The sequence below is a fragment of the Osmerus eperlanus genome, chromosome 1, assembly GCF_963692335.1.
Source record: "Osmerus eperlanus chromosome 1, fOsmEpe2.1, whole genome shotgun sequence".
In the NCBI taxonomy this organism is placed as follows: domain Eukaryota; kingdom Metazoa; phylum Chordata; class Actinopteri; order Osmeriformes; family Osmeridae; genus Osmerus; species Osmerus eperlanus.
In genome coordinates, this window is record NC_085018.1 from 5,153,838 (window position 1) to 5,170,861 (window position 17,024).

The 17,024-nt window shown below is 41.8% G+C and overlaps 1 protein-coding gene across 1 annotated transcript in view; it reads left to right on the top strand.

Annotated features, from left to right (window-relative positions):
• cpne9 (copine family member IX) overlaps positions 1 to 13,046 on the top strand; it is a 226,224-nt gene extending 213,178 nt beyond the window's left edge. The window contains 2 exon segments of the mRNA XM_062456646.1: positions 10,599 to 10,672; positions 12,367 to 13,046. Of these exon segments, the coding sequence (XP_062312630.1) occupies positions 10,599 to 10,672; positions 12,367 to 12,537 (245 nt within the window). The 3' untranslated portion in view covers positions 12,538 to 13,046.
• The last annotated feature ends 3,978 nt before the right edge of the window (positions 13,047 to 17,024 follow it).

Sequence of the window (17,024 nt, forward strand, 5' to 3'; positions counted from 1 at the left end):
AGGGGAGATTACACAGATGTGGTCCTCGACATCATTGGAGGTGAGAAGTCGCAAGCTCTCCATGGTATTCAAGGTGTTGTGGGGGATGGCGAGCCTTGGATTGAGGAGGAGGAGAATCTGCCAGTTCCTCCTAAGGCTGATCCAGAGAGCGTATTTATATTGGATCTCAGCTCTGTTCCTGAGGAAGAAGCTGGATCCTCATTGGTTGAGCCAGTGGTAGTTGCCACAGGATCTCAGAGGAAAGGCTTGAAGCGCCCTTCATCAAACAACGATGATGATTACAAGGCACTTCTGCAAAAAGAGACTGAAAGGGCAGAAGCACAGTTTCGTCTGGCAGAGGAACAACTGACTCTGACCAAACTGCAGCAAACCAAGGCCAGACTTGAGATCCGCCTCCTAAAGGCTACGCTAAGACAAGCTGGTCTCTCCACATCAGATGAGGAAGTCTGAAATTATTGTGGAGTATTTGACAGTCTTTTTTTTTATTCAATACATCTATATTTGAAACTTGTTATAAATATCCTCAATGTACAGTGTTTGTGTTGTAGGTCTGATGAGCGGACTGCTGGAAGAGGATGGGGTGGGGTTTTTCTTGTTTTTATTTTTTATTTTTTAAATGTGTGTGTTTTCATTTCAAATAAAAATAAACTTATATTGACCCCACACTAGCTATTCTACTTGTTGCTCTTTACATATCTATAGGTCTACATTGTGATTTCCTATCCTGTTTGAGCACTGGTTATCCAGATTTGGTGATCCTGAAAAGTTCTTATCCAGATCAGATTGATCCAATCCGATGTTGCTTTGAAAAACTGGCTCAAAAGTAAAATGGATTACGTGATCACGGATCGCAAAAAAAAGGATTACTAAATCCGGACCAATTTTATCCGGATTGAACCTTTTGAAAAACCGGGCCCAGGGGCCAGTATTTCAAAACTTGTAATCCAGATCAGAATGATCCGGATAACCAAATCCCCCTGTCGTCAGCCACGGATCAACCTGATCTATCCCGGTATTTCAAAACTTTGCCGGATTGGATCAGAGTGATCCTGATACCGGCAGATTGGGATGTCCAAATCCGTCCCGCCCCCTGGATCACAGATAGGAAACAGGAAATTAAGCGAACATTTTACAGAAAAAAGGATAAGTTGGCATAACTATTGTCTCTAAATGTAAGTATAATCTTGGTCTGTGTTGATGCGTCCTAAGACTAGATGAAAGGCAATCATTATATTAAGTTAACACATTTTGTAAATCAACACAAAGTTGAAAGAAGAGCTCGGCGAAGTCAAATAAAGCCAGGTTCGCGCTAATGCGAGCTAACGCTGCTCCATTGACTTCTGTGTTAAGGCGCTAACAAGTTAGTAAATAGGCTAGCGTCTGTATGTGGCGGTCCACAGTCCACATTTTAATGCATTTACTCGCAAGGCATTGTGTGTAGATTTTAAAATGTGTTGTACATATCTTTTTAGGAAACAGTTTTCAACAAAAGGGACAGCCCTAAAACCTTAATATTTGTTTTTCTTTACAGATGTTTGTGGAAAGAGAAGACAGCCAGTTAACACAGACCTGCTCCAAATGGCATAACCTTTTGAGCTTTGGCTATGAAGATTAAGTGTGTGTGCTGAATGCATGTTAATAAAAACATTTGACTGATTTTCAGTGGAGGCCTTTATCAGCGGGTATAACTTAACAAAAAACTATTACTTAAATAAGGCATTCATTTTCACGGTATTTGCTGAAAAAGCAAGCCTGGTCCTAACCAGACCCTTGTACATTTCATTTGTACAGAGGGTCTGGGATCGCTCCATTGACAAGCGTTAACTTCCTTGAAGGCGGGTACTCTGTTCTGTCATAACCAATCACTAGCGTTTGCCTTAGCCAACTCCTTCACCACTAGTGTAATGGAGCTAGCTGCCGTAGCTGGAAAATCAAACTTTTCCGAACCCCGTGGGGAGGAGGGCCACAACATCATGGCCACCAACAAAACTTAGCAAAGATTATTCTTGCTCCGGCTTTAACTTTTGGATATTCGTCAGCGTTGCCACAACGGACCTTATAGCTTCGCTCGCATCTTTCTCCGCCACCATTACTGAACTCCGGCACCTCCTATGTCACTGAAAAATTATTTGCCTAAATGAAGAAAAAAAAAAAGTTCCACAAAAATCTTGTGTTTGCATTTTTGATGCGTTTTGAGGTGAATTTTCAGGGTAAGACAGAGGGGAGGCACTTCAAGTGACACTTGCGCTTGTGCTGGTTGAGTAGGCTAGCTGTTAGCCTCATTCCCTCAGGGAAAAAATGACAAAAGGACTACAAAGTTTGCTTAACTTTTTCAAATACGCTGGCCAGTCGGATCCCAAACAAGCAAAAATCATTTCCGTCGATCAAGTATGTGAAGACTACGGTGGACACAGCAGTTAATAGTCCGATGGATAATTGCTGCTTGTGTTACACCACTCCAAGACACTTGGGTGTAGAAAAGTTGAGCTCTTTATTACCTCCAGCAAGCAATATACAACAACATTCAGAGCACTAGTGATGTGTCGTTCGTGAACGATTCATTCATTTTGAACGAATCCTTACAAGGACTCGGGAGTAACGAGTCCTCTCAAAGAGTGATTTGTTCATTTTCTCGTGGCCGCGCATCGGGACTGTTGCATAGGCTCGTCCAAGTAAACAGAAATGATTAGTTAATTTCACGACTCTGTGTCTTTGGGTACGAGTCTTTGGATCATTTTTCACGTGACCTGCATAAGCTCTGTAGTGGTAGCTAGAGGAAACGCTAGAGGGAACGATTCGTTAATTTCCCGACTCGGTCTTTCTACGAGTCTTTGGATCATTTTTCACGTGACCTGCATAGGCTCTGTAGTGGTAGCTAGAGGAAACGCTAGAGGGAACAATTCGTTCATTTCCCGACTGTCTTTCTACGAGTCTTTGGATCATTTTTCACGTGACCTGCATAGGCTCTGTACTGGTAGCTAGAGGAAACGAACGATTCGTTCATTTCCCGACTCGGTCTTTCTACGAGTCTTTGGATCATTTTTCACGTGACCTGCATAGGCTCTGTACTGGAGGAAACAAACGATTCGTTCATTTCCCGACTCGGTCTTTCTACGAGTCTTTGGATCCTTTTTTCACGTGACCCGCATTGTATTTTTTAGTAGAGGAAACAGTTTCCTCATTCCCTTTCGCGTGGCCGCTGTTTTAGTAAGACGTTAATGATATTCGCTCAAGTCATCATACTGGCTGGTTTTGTTATTTTCACTTTACATTTACACTTACAGTTTAGTGCAGTGTAATTGTTTGCCGTGATAATAAATGACCAAATCATACAAACTGTCAAGATACATTATTTTAATGCAGGAATTTCTTTTAAAATAGTATCTGCCCCCCCCCCCCCGTTGAAATGAACGAATGACTCGAAAAAAGATTCGTTCATTTTACTGAACGAGATTCAAAGAACCGAATCAGTAAAATGATCCGAACTTCCCATCACTACAGAGCACTGTGTTCTTTTCAACTGCCACACATGGGAAAGCATTTTTTGAACAATGTGACCTGTGCACTTTATTTTAAATCTCGTCCGCGCCAGCGCCACCTTTTGGCGGAGATGTACATCCAATGTGGTCCGTGTACTTTGCGTGTAATTTTCGTTTTGAAATTAGAAAACCAAAATCAGGAAACAAGCTGTTTCCCGACTACCATTTAGAAATAGGAAAACGACCCATTTTCCGTTTTTTGTTTCGATAATGGAAAACGAAAAAACGACCCGTTATCTGATTTTCTTTGATGTGCTTAAACATGGAAATCGGGAAATCTTCTTTCTCAATTTGAATAGATTTTTGTGTTGTGACCTGGAAGTTGCTCCCACGAGCTTGACAGTCACTCTGGTCCACATATTCAGGATGTCAGCAGATGGCGCGCAGCCATTTGTATGGAAGCAAATCAGTGACAATGTTTTGAATTTTAAAAGGCATTGAATACTTAATATTGACATTTAAACAACACCAAATTCACATATGAATATATATTTCAATGAAAAAAAAAATCAGACCCAAAAATTCAAGACTCGGAAATTCAGGTTGCTCAGATTCGAGCTCCCCCAAAAATTCGAGCTTAAAAATTTCGAGTCTATCAACTTCGAGCCTAAAAATGTATCTTAAAACATTTGAGCCTTATGGAACAATAGGTTCATTGTAATCAATAGTAAATCATTGTTTAAATATGATTGGTATGAAAGGGGCATTGTGTTTGTGAATGATGTTATAGATGTCTGGTAACCTTTTGGAATATAAAGCTTTCTTAGACAAATATAATTTAAACTGTACTTAAAGAGACTACAACAAGATCTGTAAAGCAATACCGATACCATTATTACAGTTAGTTCAAAGCACATTGTTATATGTAAGAATAAGTCCCTTACCAACTTTACCAAATGTTTTTATTAATGATTTTACTTTATTTGACAGTAAATGTAATAATACATATATTAGTGATGCTTTGAAATCTAAATATTGTTTTGATAAGAGGATTGTGTGTACAGGTTCCGAATATGGTTGCATTGCCCATAAAAAAACAACAACAATTTAAATTCATTAAATGGCCCATTTCCCCAAACCAACAGAAGAATATTGCAGGGGATTTTGGCACATTTTTTGGGGCCGCTACCCACAGGGTTAGCTGTGTTGCTCATTCCACAAATGCAAAATCCTTACAAGTTGTACCTCGTTGTAAAGGGGACTAATCAGGCTTTCCAACGATATAAAATACAATACCAATTGGTATTATTGAAGGGGAGGAATAATCGACCGAAATAACGTTTCCGAACTTTTTTTGAGGGGTTTATATATATATATATATATATAGAAAAGTAAACGAGTGCATAAGAAAAGATTACAATTCAAGTTCAGTAATAACTCACAGGCAGAGTTGGATAGAAAGGCATCTTTGGAGCTATCCAAGGTATTCCCTACTGTCCATGTCCATATAGTGGAGATACTGCGCTTACATACAGCGGACTGGCAGTAAGCCCAACAATTCTCTGGACAGGCTGACCAACTGCATCATAAGTCAGTGTCTCTCTCGGGCGTCGATCTCTCTGAGACCTCCTCAACACAGTGTCGGACAGTTGTGTATCTACAACACCACTGGGTTGGTCTGGAGAGGGAACAGTCTCTGTTGGTTGTGTCCTGATTCTGTAAAGTGTCCATTCTAAACTCCTCAGCATCTGCTCGGAGCTCGTGAGTGTCCATTGTCAGCTCCTGAGTATCCTCAGAACACTCGGGCTGATCACTTTGTTCCAGTCTAATCACCAGCTCCCACCTGCATCCACTAATCATCCGTCACCAATCATCCAATCGCATTCGTTTCTACTGTGGTTAAATAGGCCTTTTTTCTTTGGTAAAGGGAGTGTGTTGAGAGGAGACGTTACATGTATTTTGATGCACACACTTCAGCACACTTTTCTTATTAGCAGACACATTTTGACACATACATTTTCGAGCAGGCTCATACCCTTTTTGTTTTGGTCCGTATCGTTCGTTTTGGTCCATGTGGGTATGTCAGTCTTTGTGTAGTGTGTCTTCGGTCTGTTGTTGTTTCGTTACATTGTTCGTTTAACTGTTTGGCCTTTTTGTTTACTGTTTGTTTCCTCATTCGTCCCAGGGAAAAGGGGAAAGCACCCCGGGAGTGTTTAGGCTAGAGGCCCTGGGGCTTACATGACCCGTAGCTAACCTCTGTCTAAACACACTAGGTAAGACCTGGGAAGACCACCCCCTGTACTTATTTTAGGTAGTGAGCCTAACGGTTACTGCAGGTTAGAAAGCATAGGGGTCTTTTGAATAATTAATTTCATTGCTTTGGTTCCGCTCAGCCCCTTTTCCCATTTACCGTGTTTCAGTTTGAAATAAACCTAGTTTTGAACGGTACCACCTTGTTTGTCTGCTTGGTCTCCCGCACAACCTTACCACCTCAACCACATTATAGAGTGCCCACGTGTGGTGGCGCGTTTGGTCTCCTCCGTCAAAAGGGGAGTGCATAACAGATGGGGGCTCGTCCGGGATATTTGGATCCGTTACCCGTCACTCTGGGCGCTTGAAGTGTGGTTGTCTGAGTGTGCAATGCGGGATTTCAGTTTCAGATTGTGTTTGTTTTCTGTGTGGGCGTAGTGCCGTGTTGTGTATGGCGGCTTCAGCCTTGTCCCGTTTCCTAGAGGCACCCGCTATTAAAGAATTGGTGGGGTTTCGGAAGGCAGAGTTACAGGTGATAGCTGAACACTTCCAGATCCTTGTTTCTAAACAAGCCCTTAGAGCTGAGCTTTTACAAAAGGTAAGGGATGGTTTAGTGGACAGGGGAGTGATGTCCATAACGGAGGAGGAAGTAGGGGCTTCAGGGGGGGGGATGACGACAGGTGGACCACCCTCTGCAACGCCTGAGGACAAAGAGGAAGGGGATCGTTGTACTCCCTTCACTTTGCCCCTGTTTGACCCGTTGTCTCTGCTTCAGGTCATTCTGAGGGCACTGTTAGGCTCAAGGTGAGGCTGGCCCAGCTGGAGATGGAGTTACAGGGGTCATTGATTGTAGAACCGAATTTACCTTGTCACAGTTGAATAACGACAGTTCAGTGGGTAAAATGGACATACAGTGAACCTCAAAGTTCATTGACACCTCTTTGCTATGCAAATCTCACAATTAAAAAATGTAGCTGTGAAACGGTAGGTTTTGAAAAAGCCACTGAACTGACGTCAGTTCGGTGGCGCCACCTTTTTTGGCTCTTGATCACGGCCCAAAATTTGCTGTGCGCTGCTGTGTGTACTTCTACAGAATTACAAAGAAGAATGTTTTTCTAGCATATTGAAAATGGACTACGGTGATAAATGCAGTGTTCCAGGCTGTACAGGAAATGCTGACACTTTTCAGAGTCTTCCTAAGGAACCAAACACTCAACGGGCTGTGATGTTTGTCAATGAGAAGATCCCTGTGCAGTTCGACCCTCAATTCCACATTTGCTCGAACCATTTCACCGAGGACAGTTTTGAAAACCTGGGACAATGTATAGCAGGATTTGAAGGTGAGGCGAAGGTTAAAAGAAAATTATTTTTATTTGTTTTTGTATTGGGTAAACACAACAATGGTTCGTTGTGAACCTTTGGGTCATGTGACCCGAAGGCAGCACAAGGGTTAAGGAACAGTGTGAAATACCCCAAAAACCCAGTCAATCACCCCTTTAAAACTAGCCACAAGGCTTCCATTGGCAGTCCCCTGCCAGAGTGAAAAAAGGCATTAAGTTTAAATATATCAAAGATAAAATCCCAATACACAAACTCTGTTTGGTCCATATGAGCGTTATGTTAAAGTCAGCCAACTTGGAAACCCATCTGTGTCCCGTCGCATTTAGTTTGGCTGTACTTAAAACATAGGTTACAAGATTGTTATCACTATAGACTGTCACTGAGGGGGCATAAAACAAGTAGTCTCTAAAGCGCTCTGTAACGGCCCACTTGAGCACTAAGAACTCAAGTTTCCCTGAATACAGCCTGTAGTTTTTCTCTGCTGGTGTCAGTGTCCATGAGCTGTACCCAATCACTCTGAGTTTACCTTCCTGTCTCTGGTACAAAACAGCACCAAGCCCTTCCTCAGATGCATCTATGTGCAATATGAATGGATCCTCAAATCTGGGGTTAGCTATTGTTTTGTTAGAAAGAGGCAACCCTAACCTCTTGCCTCACCTCTCTTATTTTTATCATTTTCTATTATTGGCTTCTATATGGATAGTCTTTACACCAGAGGGCGCACTAGGTAGATTGCACTGGTGGCTTCCGCTGCATTGATTGGGCATGATTGGGCTTCATAAACAGGTGCGTAGCTCCCATGCACAAACAATGCATGGAAGACCACTGAGACGCCACTGGTGAGTAGCTTAGCTTGAATCAAGCAGAGCTGGTTCATGCAGGGGGACGCGAGACATAGCGCCTCATTAGCAGCGCGTTACTAGCAGCGCGTCATATCACGCAGTATTTTATTTATTTTATTTTACCTTTATTTATCCAGGTAAAATCAATTGAGAACCAATTCTCATTTACAATGATGACCTGTCCAGGAGGCAGAAGCACCGTCCACACAAGTGACACAACCAACACAGATACAAAACACTATGACAAACACATGAGGAAAAGGCAAAAACACACATGAATAAACACTATACACCAAAATAAACAATAAAATAAATAATACAAATAAATAAAGAAAAAGCTGATTACTGGGTTTTCTTTATAAAAATGAGAGCAAGAGAGAGCAAGAGAGACCGAGAGCGAGAGAGAGCAAAGCGAGAGAAAGCGAGAGCGAGCGAGAGAACCAAGGGCCGATCAGCAGGTACAGCAGTCAACTATGATTCCTTTCATCTTTAGTTTGAACATGTTAAGAGAGGTAAGAGCTGTTAGTTTGAGTGTGTTTTGAAGTGAGTGCCAGTCATTTGCAGCGGCAAAATGAAACGCGTTATGACCAAACACTGTACGGACTTTCGGAATGCTGAGCCTAATGAAGTCACTTGATCTTAGGTGGCGATTACTGTCAGAGATGTGCAGAAGATTTGATAAGTAGCGAGGGGTCATTCCCAGAATGGATTTGTAGACCACGAGCAGCCAATGTTGCAGCCGCCTGGTGTGAAGGGAGGGCCAGTCCACCAGACTGTAAAGATCACAGTGGTGGGTGGTGAAGGGGACACCTGTGGCAAAACGGATTGCTGAATGGTGGAGTGTGTCCAGTTTTCTGAGGGTGGTCTTTGATGCCATTTTATAAATTATATCACCGTAGTCAAAAAGAGGAAGGATGGTGCAATACAAAAACAAATAAATGGCATTTTATTTTAACCTTCGCAATGTGGGGGGTCTGAGACAGCCCGACAGTTAAAAGAAAATTCCTCACTTTGTTTTTGTATGTGGTAAAGTTGTCGCAATATGACGGTGGGTCACAATGACTGATGGGTCAGAATGACCCGAAAATAACACAAGGGTTAAGGTTTTCAACCTGCTTATTCTGCTGGAGTAAAAGTCCAATAAAAAGCACTAAAGCCGAGTTGAGCCTCGCGTCTCTCTGTGTCTCTTCCTGGGTCTTGCCAAGTGGACCAGCATTGTTGGAGATAGAACTTGACAGCTATGACTGGTGGATTGGTTAAAACGTCTACCAGATAGTTTAGAGCTTTTTGGTGAGTGTCAGTCCAGGTGATTTACTGAGTGGGTGCAAGTTGTCCTGCCTTGCCTGACGGTACTTGTGGTTGTGAGCCTGAGTGGTCAGCTGACAACAATTCATACAAACACTTTGCATGTCTTGAAGAATCCTGAACATAACTTCTATAATACCCTAAGAACCCTTAAAGTTTTCGTTTTTGAACAAGTCACATTTATCGGGTCGCAGTTTTATTCCCCAAGCTTGTTGACGGTTGAGGACAGATCTGAAATCCTCAATATGTTGTTCAAATGACCAACTGTACACTAAGACATCATCTAAGTATGGAGTGCATATTTTGGCTCTAAGTCCTTCCAGGCTCTCCTCCATACTGCGCTGAAAAGCTGAGGGCGCGTTAGTGAGACCGAATGGAATACTGTTCCACTCGTACAGCCCCCAAGGCGTTGTAAAGGCTGTGTATGTCCTTGAGTCTTCGCCGATTTCACCTTGATGGTACGCTTTGCCTTGGTCAAGCACACTAAACCACATGTTGCCGCCAAGTCCATCAAGTATCTCCTGGATACGTAGTATAGGGTGCCTGTCTGGAATTGTCTTTTTAAGGGGGGTTTGCTTTGTTTATATTAACGTTTGCAATGCTGCAAAATATCTTGTATTGTCTGTATCACATTCTCATAAATAAGACACGACAACTGACCGAGGAGAACATTGTTCGTACGTTGTTCATTGTCCACACTTCGTATGAACATTGTTCCTGTCGCTATATCCATGCCTTAGAAAACCGACCAAGGAGGCTAAAGTGGTAGGGATAGTGCCCATGTCCATGATGTGCGCTGGTGATTCTAATGTTGTTGTTGGTGTTGAGTTTTGTGGACATGCAATGTGCAGGTAGTTTTACAGGGCTGCCAACTTTTCCAAAAATCTTGGAGTGAGATTTGGTGGGGCCAACCAAAATTTAGCGTTTTGTTTTTTTCTAAACAGTTTTTTCGAGTTGTGAATTACTTTTGGTTGTTTTGACGAATGTTTTGTTTCTGTTCATGCTGTGGGTTATTATTGTTGTGGATTACTGCTTTTGTTTAAAGGCAACGTTGTTGAGAATCACTTTTTGTCATATTTCATGTACATTTAGTAGACGCTGTTATCCAGAGCGACTTACAGTTGACAGTTGACTTGACAGTCAAATTAAATCAAACTGACATCTGTGGGCGTTGCAGGACTGTAATAAACACAACCTATCAGGTCGGACCGGAACTAATGATTGGACAGCATTCATACCAAATGCAATAATTGGCTACTTGTCTGTCTACCTACCTCCCGATAGAAGTCAGGAAGCGTGTTCATGTGTTTTGGAGAAGTGGCTTTTATGGGAGGGGGTGGAATATTTTGGTTTGAATCCTTTCAAACTCTTTGCTCCATAGCCATGGAGGAACTCGATGGGGACGAGGTGAGAGTGTCCTCAAGGGGGCGTTTTGCAGAGCGTGATATCGTCCAGGTAAAACCCTCTTCTTCATCCTCTAAGCACATTTTACTCCCACAATATAGTTAAAAGCTGTCTGTTCAAGTTTGTTAGTCACTGTGTTACGCCCGGTACACTGTTTTGCAATAAAAATAAATAAACATAAATAAACAACTGTTTGACATTGACATGACATCATTATCATACAAACCTGTTACAATTGTAGGACTAGGGGTGTGTAGAGTTGCCATCTTTTTAAAACTTATTTTCCCCCACGCACCTGTCACCAACACATCTTTTTATATATTTTACGATGGTAACACCCATTGGCGGGGAATGCCAGTGCAGTGCCCATTCTTGTGATATCCATGGCTCCATCGCTTAGTGTGGCTCAACATGGCGGCAGACGCGTTTATAATTATGTCTCATGAACCGCTCATCCAAACATCTTCACACGCTGCATGTTGCTGAGTCCTGTGGTGGAAATTTTTGGGAGAATCAATAGTGAAAATGAATGAATTATTTAACATACTGATATTTATTAAACAGCCCAACCATTACGCCAACATAACCATCTTTGACACACAAACATCAGACAATAACACAAAAACCACCTGGCCATGAATCAGATGGGATCAGAAGTAGCGCACACCCAAACAGTGTCTCAGAAGTTCTGATCTTCATACAGCTCCATCTGGCATAACACAAAGACAATTACGTACAGCTCCATCTAGCATTCTAGATTGGAACCGGAGAATCCAGCGGACACCAGCACTACTCGGCTGATGGCCCTGAACTCCCAAGAACCTCCTTCAACACACCATTTTATAGTACACAGTTCTAAACATTGGTCCACCCTCAATGGTCACTGTCTTCTTCAAAATGAATTCCTGGATCAAAGCACACCTAAAACCATACAATCAGAGTTTAACCCTTGTGTTATCTTCGGGTCGTTCTGACCCATCAGTCATTGTGACCCACCGTCGTATTGCGACAACTTTACCGCATACAAAAACAAAGTGAAGCATTTTCTTTTAACCGTTGGGCTGTCTCAGACCCCCCACATTGCAAAGGTTAAAAGAAAATTATTTTTATTTGTTTTTGTATTGGGTAAAATTGGGTAAACACAACGATGGTTCGTTATGAACCTTTGGGTTCCCCCTTAGTAGAAAATCCCATCATATAACTCAATGGGGCATCTATCTCAGGGTCACCTGTCACTTTGCAGAGAACAGCAACCTCAGAAGTAATTAAACAGCTAGTCATCTACTCTACAACAAACAATCCCCCTTTCCTGTATACAGCAACAGCTGGTCAAACCTGTTTCTTAACCATGAACATAAAAGCCTTACAAATCAAATCACATTTAAACCACATTAAGTTTATATACAGGCAAAAATTCCATATCAGTCCTGAGCAATACAGCTGGAGAATTTCACTTCATGCAAAGCCCAATTCTCTAAATAATCGAGTCACAAACACACACAGAGGTCCTTGCCTTTACACTTAGATTAATGCTAATGACAACACACCCAAACACACGCAACCAATTAATGACAAAACATTTTGTAAAAATACTTTAAAAGTTTTGTTCACTATGCTAATAATAGTTTTTATTGTATACCTTTACCATGTTCTTCATTATATACTTTTACAGTTTTGTTGAACTTTTTAAAGTACTTTTAAGTTTTGCATAATTTTCTACAATACATTGCTCCTCTCCTTTCCAGTTTGTGCCATTTAGAGACTACATTGACAGGTCGGGGAACCAGGTTTTGAGCATGGCAAGGCTCGCCAAGGATGTCCTAGCTGAAGTCCCGGAGCAGCTTCTCTCCTTTATGAAGAGTCGGAGAATTGAGCCTCGACCTGCCCTTCCGCCACCCTGCTCCACCACCCACTAGTGCCCAACATATCCATCTGAGGGTAGAGAGAAAGAGGTTGGGAGTGAGGGAAAGAACTTGGTGACAGCATTGAACATCGAGGGAATGTGTTTTAGGGTGGGTGTGGGGCAAGATGTCTTGCTTGAAGATGTAGGGTAATGTAGATGTAAAGTAATGGAGACAAAAACAATATATATATATATATAATCTCCAATCTTTTCTTTCTTATTTTTGGGTGGATTGCCATGGGGTTTCTGAGAGAATGACAAATCTACAATGCGACACTGACAGATTTTCAGTCCATGGTGACATTCATTCATTTTCCCTTCCTGACTTGCTTCTCTCCACTGCTGGCTGACTGAGCGCCTTCCTTTCTGGCACACACAGCGAGCTGTCTGTGATGTAACGGATGCCTCTATCTGAATGGTTCAAATACTACTTGACCTTTTGAGGTGAGAGCAGCCTCTGCATTCACTAACCTCTCCTTTCCATTTTTGGGTGTGCTCACGCCTTTGGCGAGCACAACCATTGTTCTCAGTGGTGTAGTGGTAAAAATAGAGGTGGGTAAACTATGAATTTTATTATTCATTTATTTACAGGGTCGTCAAGCCCCCCCCCCCCCCCCCCCCGAGCATTTCAGCCCCTTCACAGAGGCTTGACAACCCTGTTTATTTATTCAGTTTTACGTTTCATTAGGCCTATTTGGATGGAACCGGTAAGGTTGGCTTGTATCTGCATCATCGTAATTAAAAGAACGTTAATAATAGTAGGCTAGCCGTTTGTCCCTGTCTTAATGCGATGTTGTGCAAACCCAAACAACGTTTACAAACGTGAATTGATCACTCTGTACTTGAGGCCTTTTGCGGGCATCTGTGGGAGTGGGAGCACTCGATGGTCTCTTCAAAAATCGCCTGATATCCATGGCTAATTAATCCATTCCGAACAGGTAAACTAATCCACAACGTGTGTGTACATACGTCATGGATCCTGATTGGTGTCGCCACCGCAGCCGCAACGCATTGATTGGAGGGTCACAGACCCTACAGCGCAGATGAAATGATTCAGACTACAGTGTTTATATGTTAAACAATATGAAATTTAGTCTTTGGTGTTTTAAAATTACACCAAATTTATTTCGGATTATTCCAACAGCAGAATACGAGGCGCAGGGAACTTAGATGTGCGTAAACGCGCATAAACGCTATTTAGAGGTGGATAAACGCAATTTATGCAATTTAGAGGTGGATAAACGCTATTTCCGAATTTCGTGAGGTGCGTAAACGGCGTTTGTGTGCGTTTAGCCCCCACTACATCCCTGATTGTTCTCTCACATATATCTTCTTCTTTATTATTATCATTATTATTTTTGCCCCCCCAAGGATCCGTTAATAATTGGACTACATAGACAACGTCGATGTCAAAAGTTTCGTCTTGGTAGAGATTGAGTTGCTTGTATTTTTATTTACGTTCAGACGGAAATTAAGTTTTGGCTCTGCCCTCCTACGTACTTCCGCTCAATTTTGATTTTGCTTCTGTACGGCGTCTGGGCTTGAGGTACGTAAGTCTGATGTCTCCGGTTAACTTTCTACCTGTCCAATCAGCGAACAGAGGGAGTGGCTGAGAACGATGACGTTGATGTTGTGTGCTAGTTTGTGTTGTAGTTCCGTAATGGCGGCGGAGAAAGATGCGAGCGAAGCCATTCGGTCCGTTGTGGCAACGCTGCCGAATATCCAGATGTTAAAGCCGGAGCAAGAACAATCTTTGATCCCCACGGGGTTCGTTTGATTTTCCAGATAGCTCTGTTAGTCGTGAAGGAGTTGGCTAAGGCGAACGCTAGCGATTGGTTATGGCAGATCCAGAGTGGCTCTGGGCAGATCCAATAGTTTTAAACTTCAACAGAGTACCCGCCTTCAAGGAAGTTAACGCTTGTCAATGGAGCGAGCCCAGACTCTCTGTACAAATGAAATGTACGAGAGTCTGGTTAGGACCAGGCTAACTCAGTGCTAGCCTACGTCACAACGTCAGCACACGTTAGCAACGACGCATGGATACAATGTGCATAGATGTGCTGTTGCACAGTGAGTATCGTGCCGTGGTGTACTAGCAGCACATGTACATTTAAGCAAATCAAGACTTGCATGTACAGTAAGTAATGTCACATTAAATAATGTATTTAAACTCAAGCTTGTGTGGTGCATCGCTGTCTTCAATGCCACAGCCTAAACTTTATGTCAAAAGAAACATTCAAATTTCTGGCGCTTTCAAACAATCCCCTCACTGACGTTTGGCTAGCAATAGGCAGCTAGCTTGTTCATAGCGAACTTCTTTTGAATTTTCCATTTCCCCTAAATAACTGTCAAGCTTATTTACGTTTTTGGGGGCATATTTTCAGTTAGCAGATGGTACTGTTTGAATCGCAATTCCATCTGAAATACTTCCGGTGACAATGTTGTTACAATAGCTTGTTTCAAAGGGGGTTCTTAATGAATTATGCAATATGAGCTAGGGTAAATGCTTGAACATATCACTAGAAGGGAAACACTTAATGGGATGGACCCACCTGCAACCGACGCAAGCAAGCAAGCACACCCTACAAATTCCCCAGAAATTGTACCCTCTCTAGTTCTCCTTGCCTTCTTTCTCTTCACCTCAGAAGATACAGTTGAACATTATGAGAGACCAAAAACAACAGGTTGCACCTTTTATCTGACTAACAATGGTGCACTAGTGTCTCAACTGCTGATACTCATATCAGCATGTGTTTTAATTTGAGTGTTTTTTGTGGTGAGAAGCATCATTGAAGCCTTTGAATGGGTTGGATAAGAGCTACATAGAGGAACATTGTGGGTATCCCTGGACTGTTGTGAACAATACCATTCTTTCATTCCTTTTGACTGGGGCGATGCTCGATTGCAAACACATTGTTGATATGGCACTGTATCAAGTCGGATATTTGCACAGCCACTGTAAGCACATGAAAATGTATTATATAAATACAGTAAAGATGATGAAATTTCATGTATTACATTTTCAATACAGTGGTCTTTGAAACCTCTATTTCAACAGTGATAACTCAAACATCAGAATGTATAAATATATACATAATTGAACTTGGCCATGCCAGCGGGGTGGCTTTTGCAGGCGCCCCCTGAAAGCCAATGTTTCCAGAAATGAAGGGCCATGAAATTGTCTTGAGATGAAACACGGCTGAAAAATATTCCCGGCTCTCGCCTCTATTTTCTTTATCCTCTTTGCAATTTGATGACTTCCTGACTATAACACTGAAGATAAAATCCTACCGTCTTCTGTTGTAATTTTTTTATGAAAGAATTACTTTTTTCTTCCCTCCGATTGATAACTTTCAAAACCCTATTCTGCACTTTTTATGAATCATTTATGATGTGTTCAGTCAATGTTGTCCCAACTGCTATGTCTTTCAAAGCCTCTGGATTGTGTGTCTGTTTAGAATGAGAAAGGCCAAGCACTGCACGCTTCACAGGCCAAAAGTGCTTCAATGTAGCAAAGCATGTGCCCAGTCACCTTCACATCCCTTCAATAGTTCTGCAGAAAGTGCAGAGAAAGAAAGACTAATGGCATGCATCGGCAAAAGTTGCTCTCATCTGCCACTCAAGCTGTTTTGAGAAAGTTTGAATGTTCCATTTTACTTGCAAATGTTGTGGTATTTGAGATATACCCGATATGCCTCATAGGGTGACATAATCTTTGAGCTTGTAAATGAGGCATGTGATGCAGTCTTTGGCCTTCATTTTTATTTATTTTTTAATCTCAGGAGTTGTTGGTTTTATTAAGCCTTTTTAGTTTTGGATGTACAGTAAAGAATAATACCACAAGGACTGGATGGAAAGAAAGTTCTATGTGTGACAGGTTTGATCATTCTCTGTCTGTCATCTGTCTGCTTCTCTTCTCCACTCATGCCCCTAATCCCTTGCAGTAAAGCAACTCAGTTTCAATGACCTTCAGCAAATTGTATGAGGTGGATACCAAAAACTACCAAGCCATTTCGGTTACATTACTCTAATTTTAATTCAACAGTTGTCATTGTTTCCTTTGTGCACTGCATTCACCTACTAATGTCATGGCTTGCATCTGATATCAACAAAGTGTACAGGAAATCCGGAATTGGAAAGACAATGGTCCATAAATGCTTTTTACAAGACACACTTTGGGTCTTTGGTCTGGTTGGTAATGTTATCGGGAAAAGCCTTACATGTCCAAAAAACATTGTAAACACTGTCAATTATACAGTATGAGCTTAAGTATTAAATGGACAGAACAATACAGTAGTGTGTCTTTTGGCATTGGAAAGGATACTGATATGTGGCCTTATCTCTTGTCTTAATCCCAATGTATGTGTCAGGGGAGGATTCTATTTTTATATGACTAAATGCACGTTATTTCTATTGTTTTTGCATGCTTATTTGGCTTGTACACTGCTGCTGATTGTAGTTATAATTTTTCTGACATCTGACCTTGCTGCGTTGTTATTT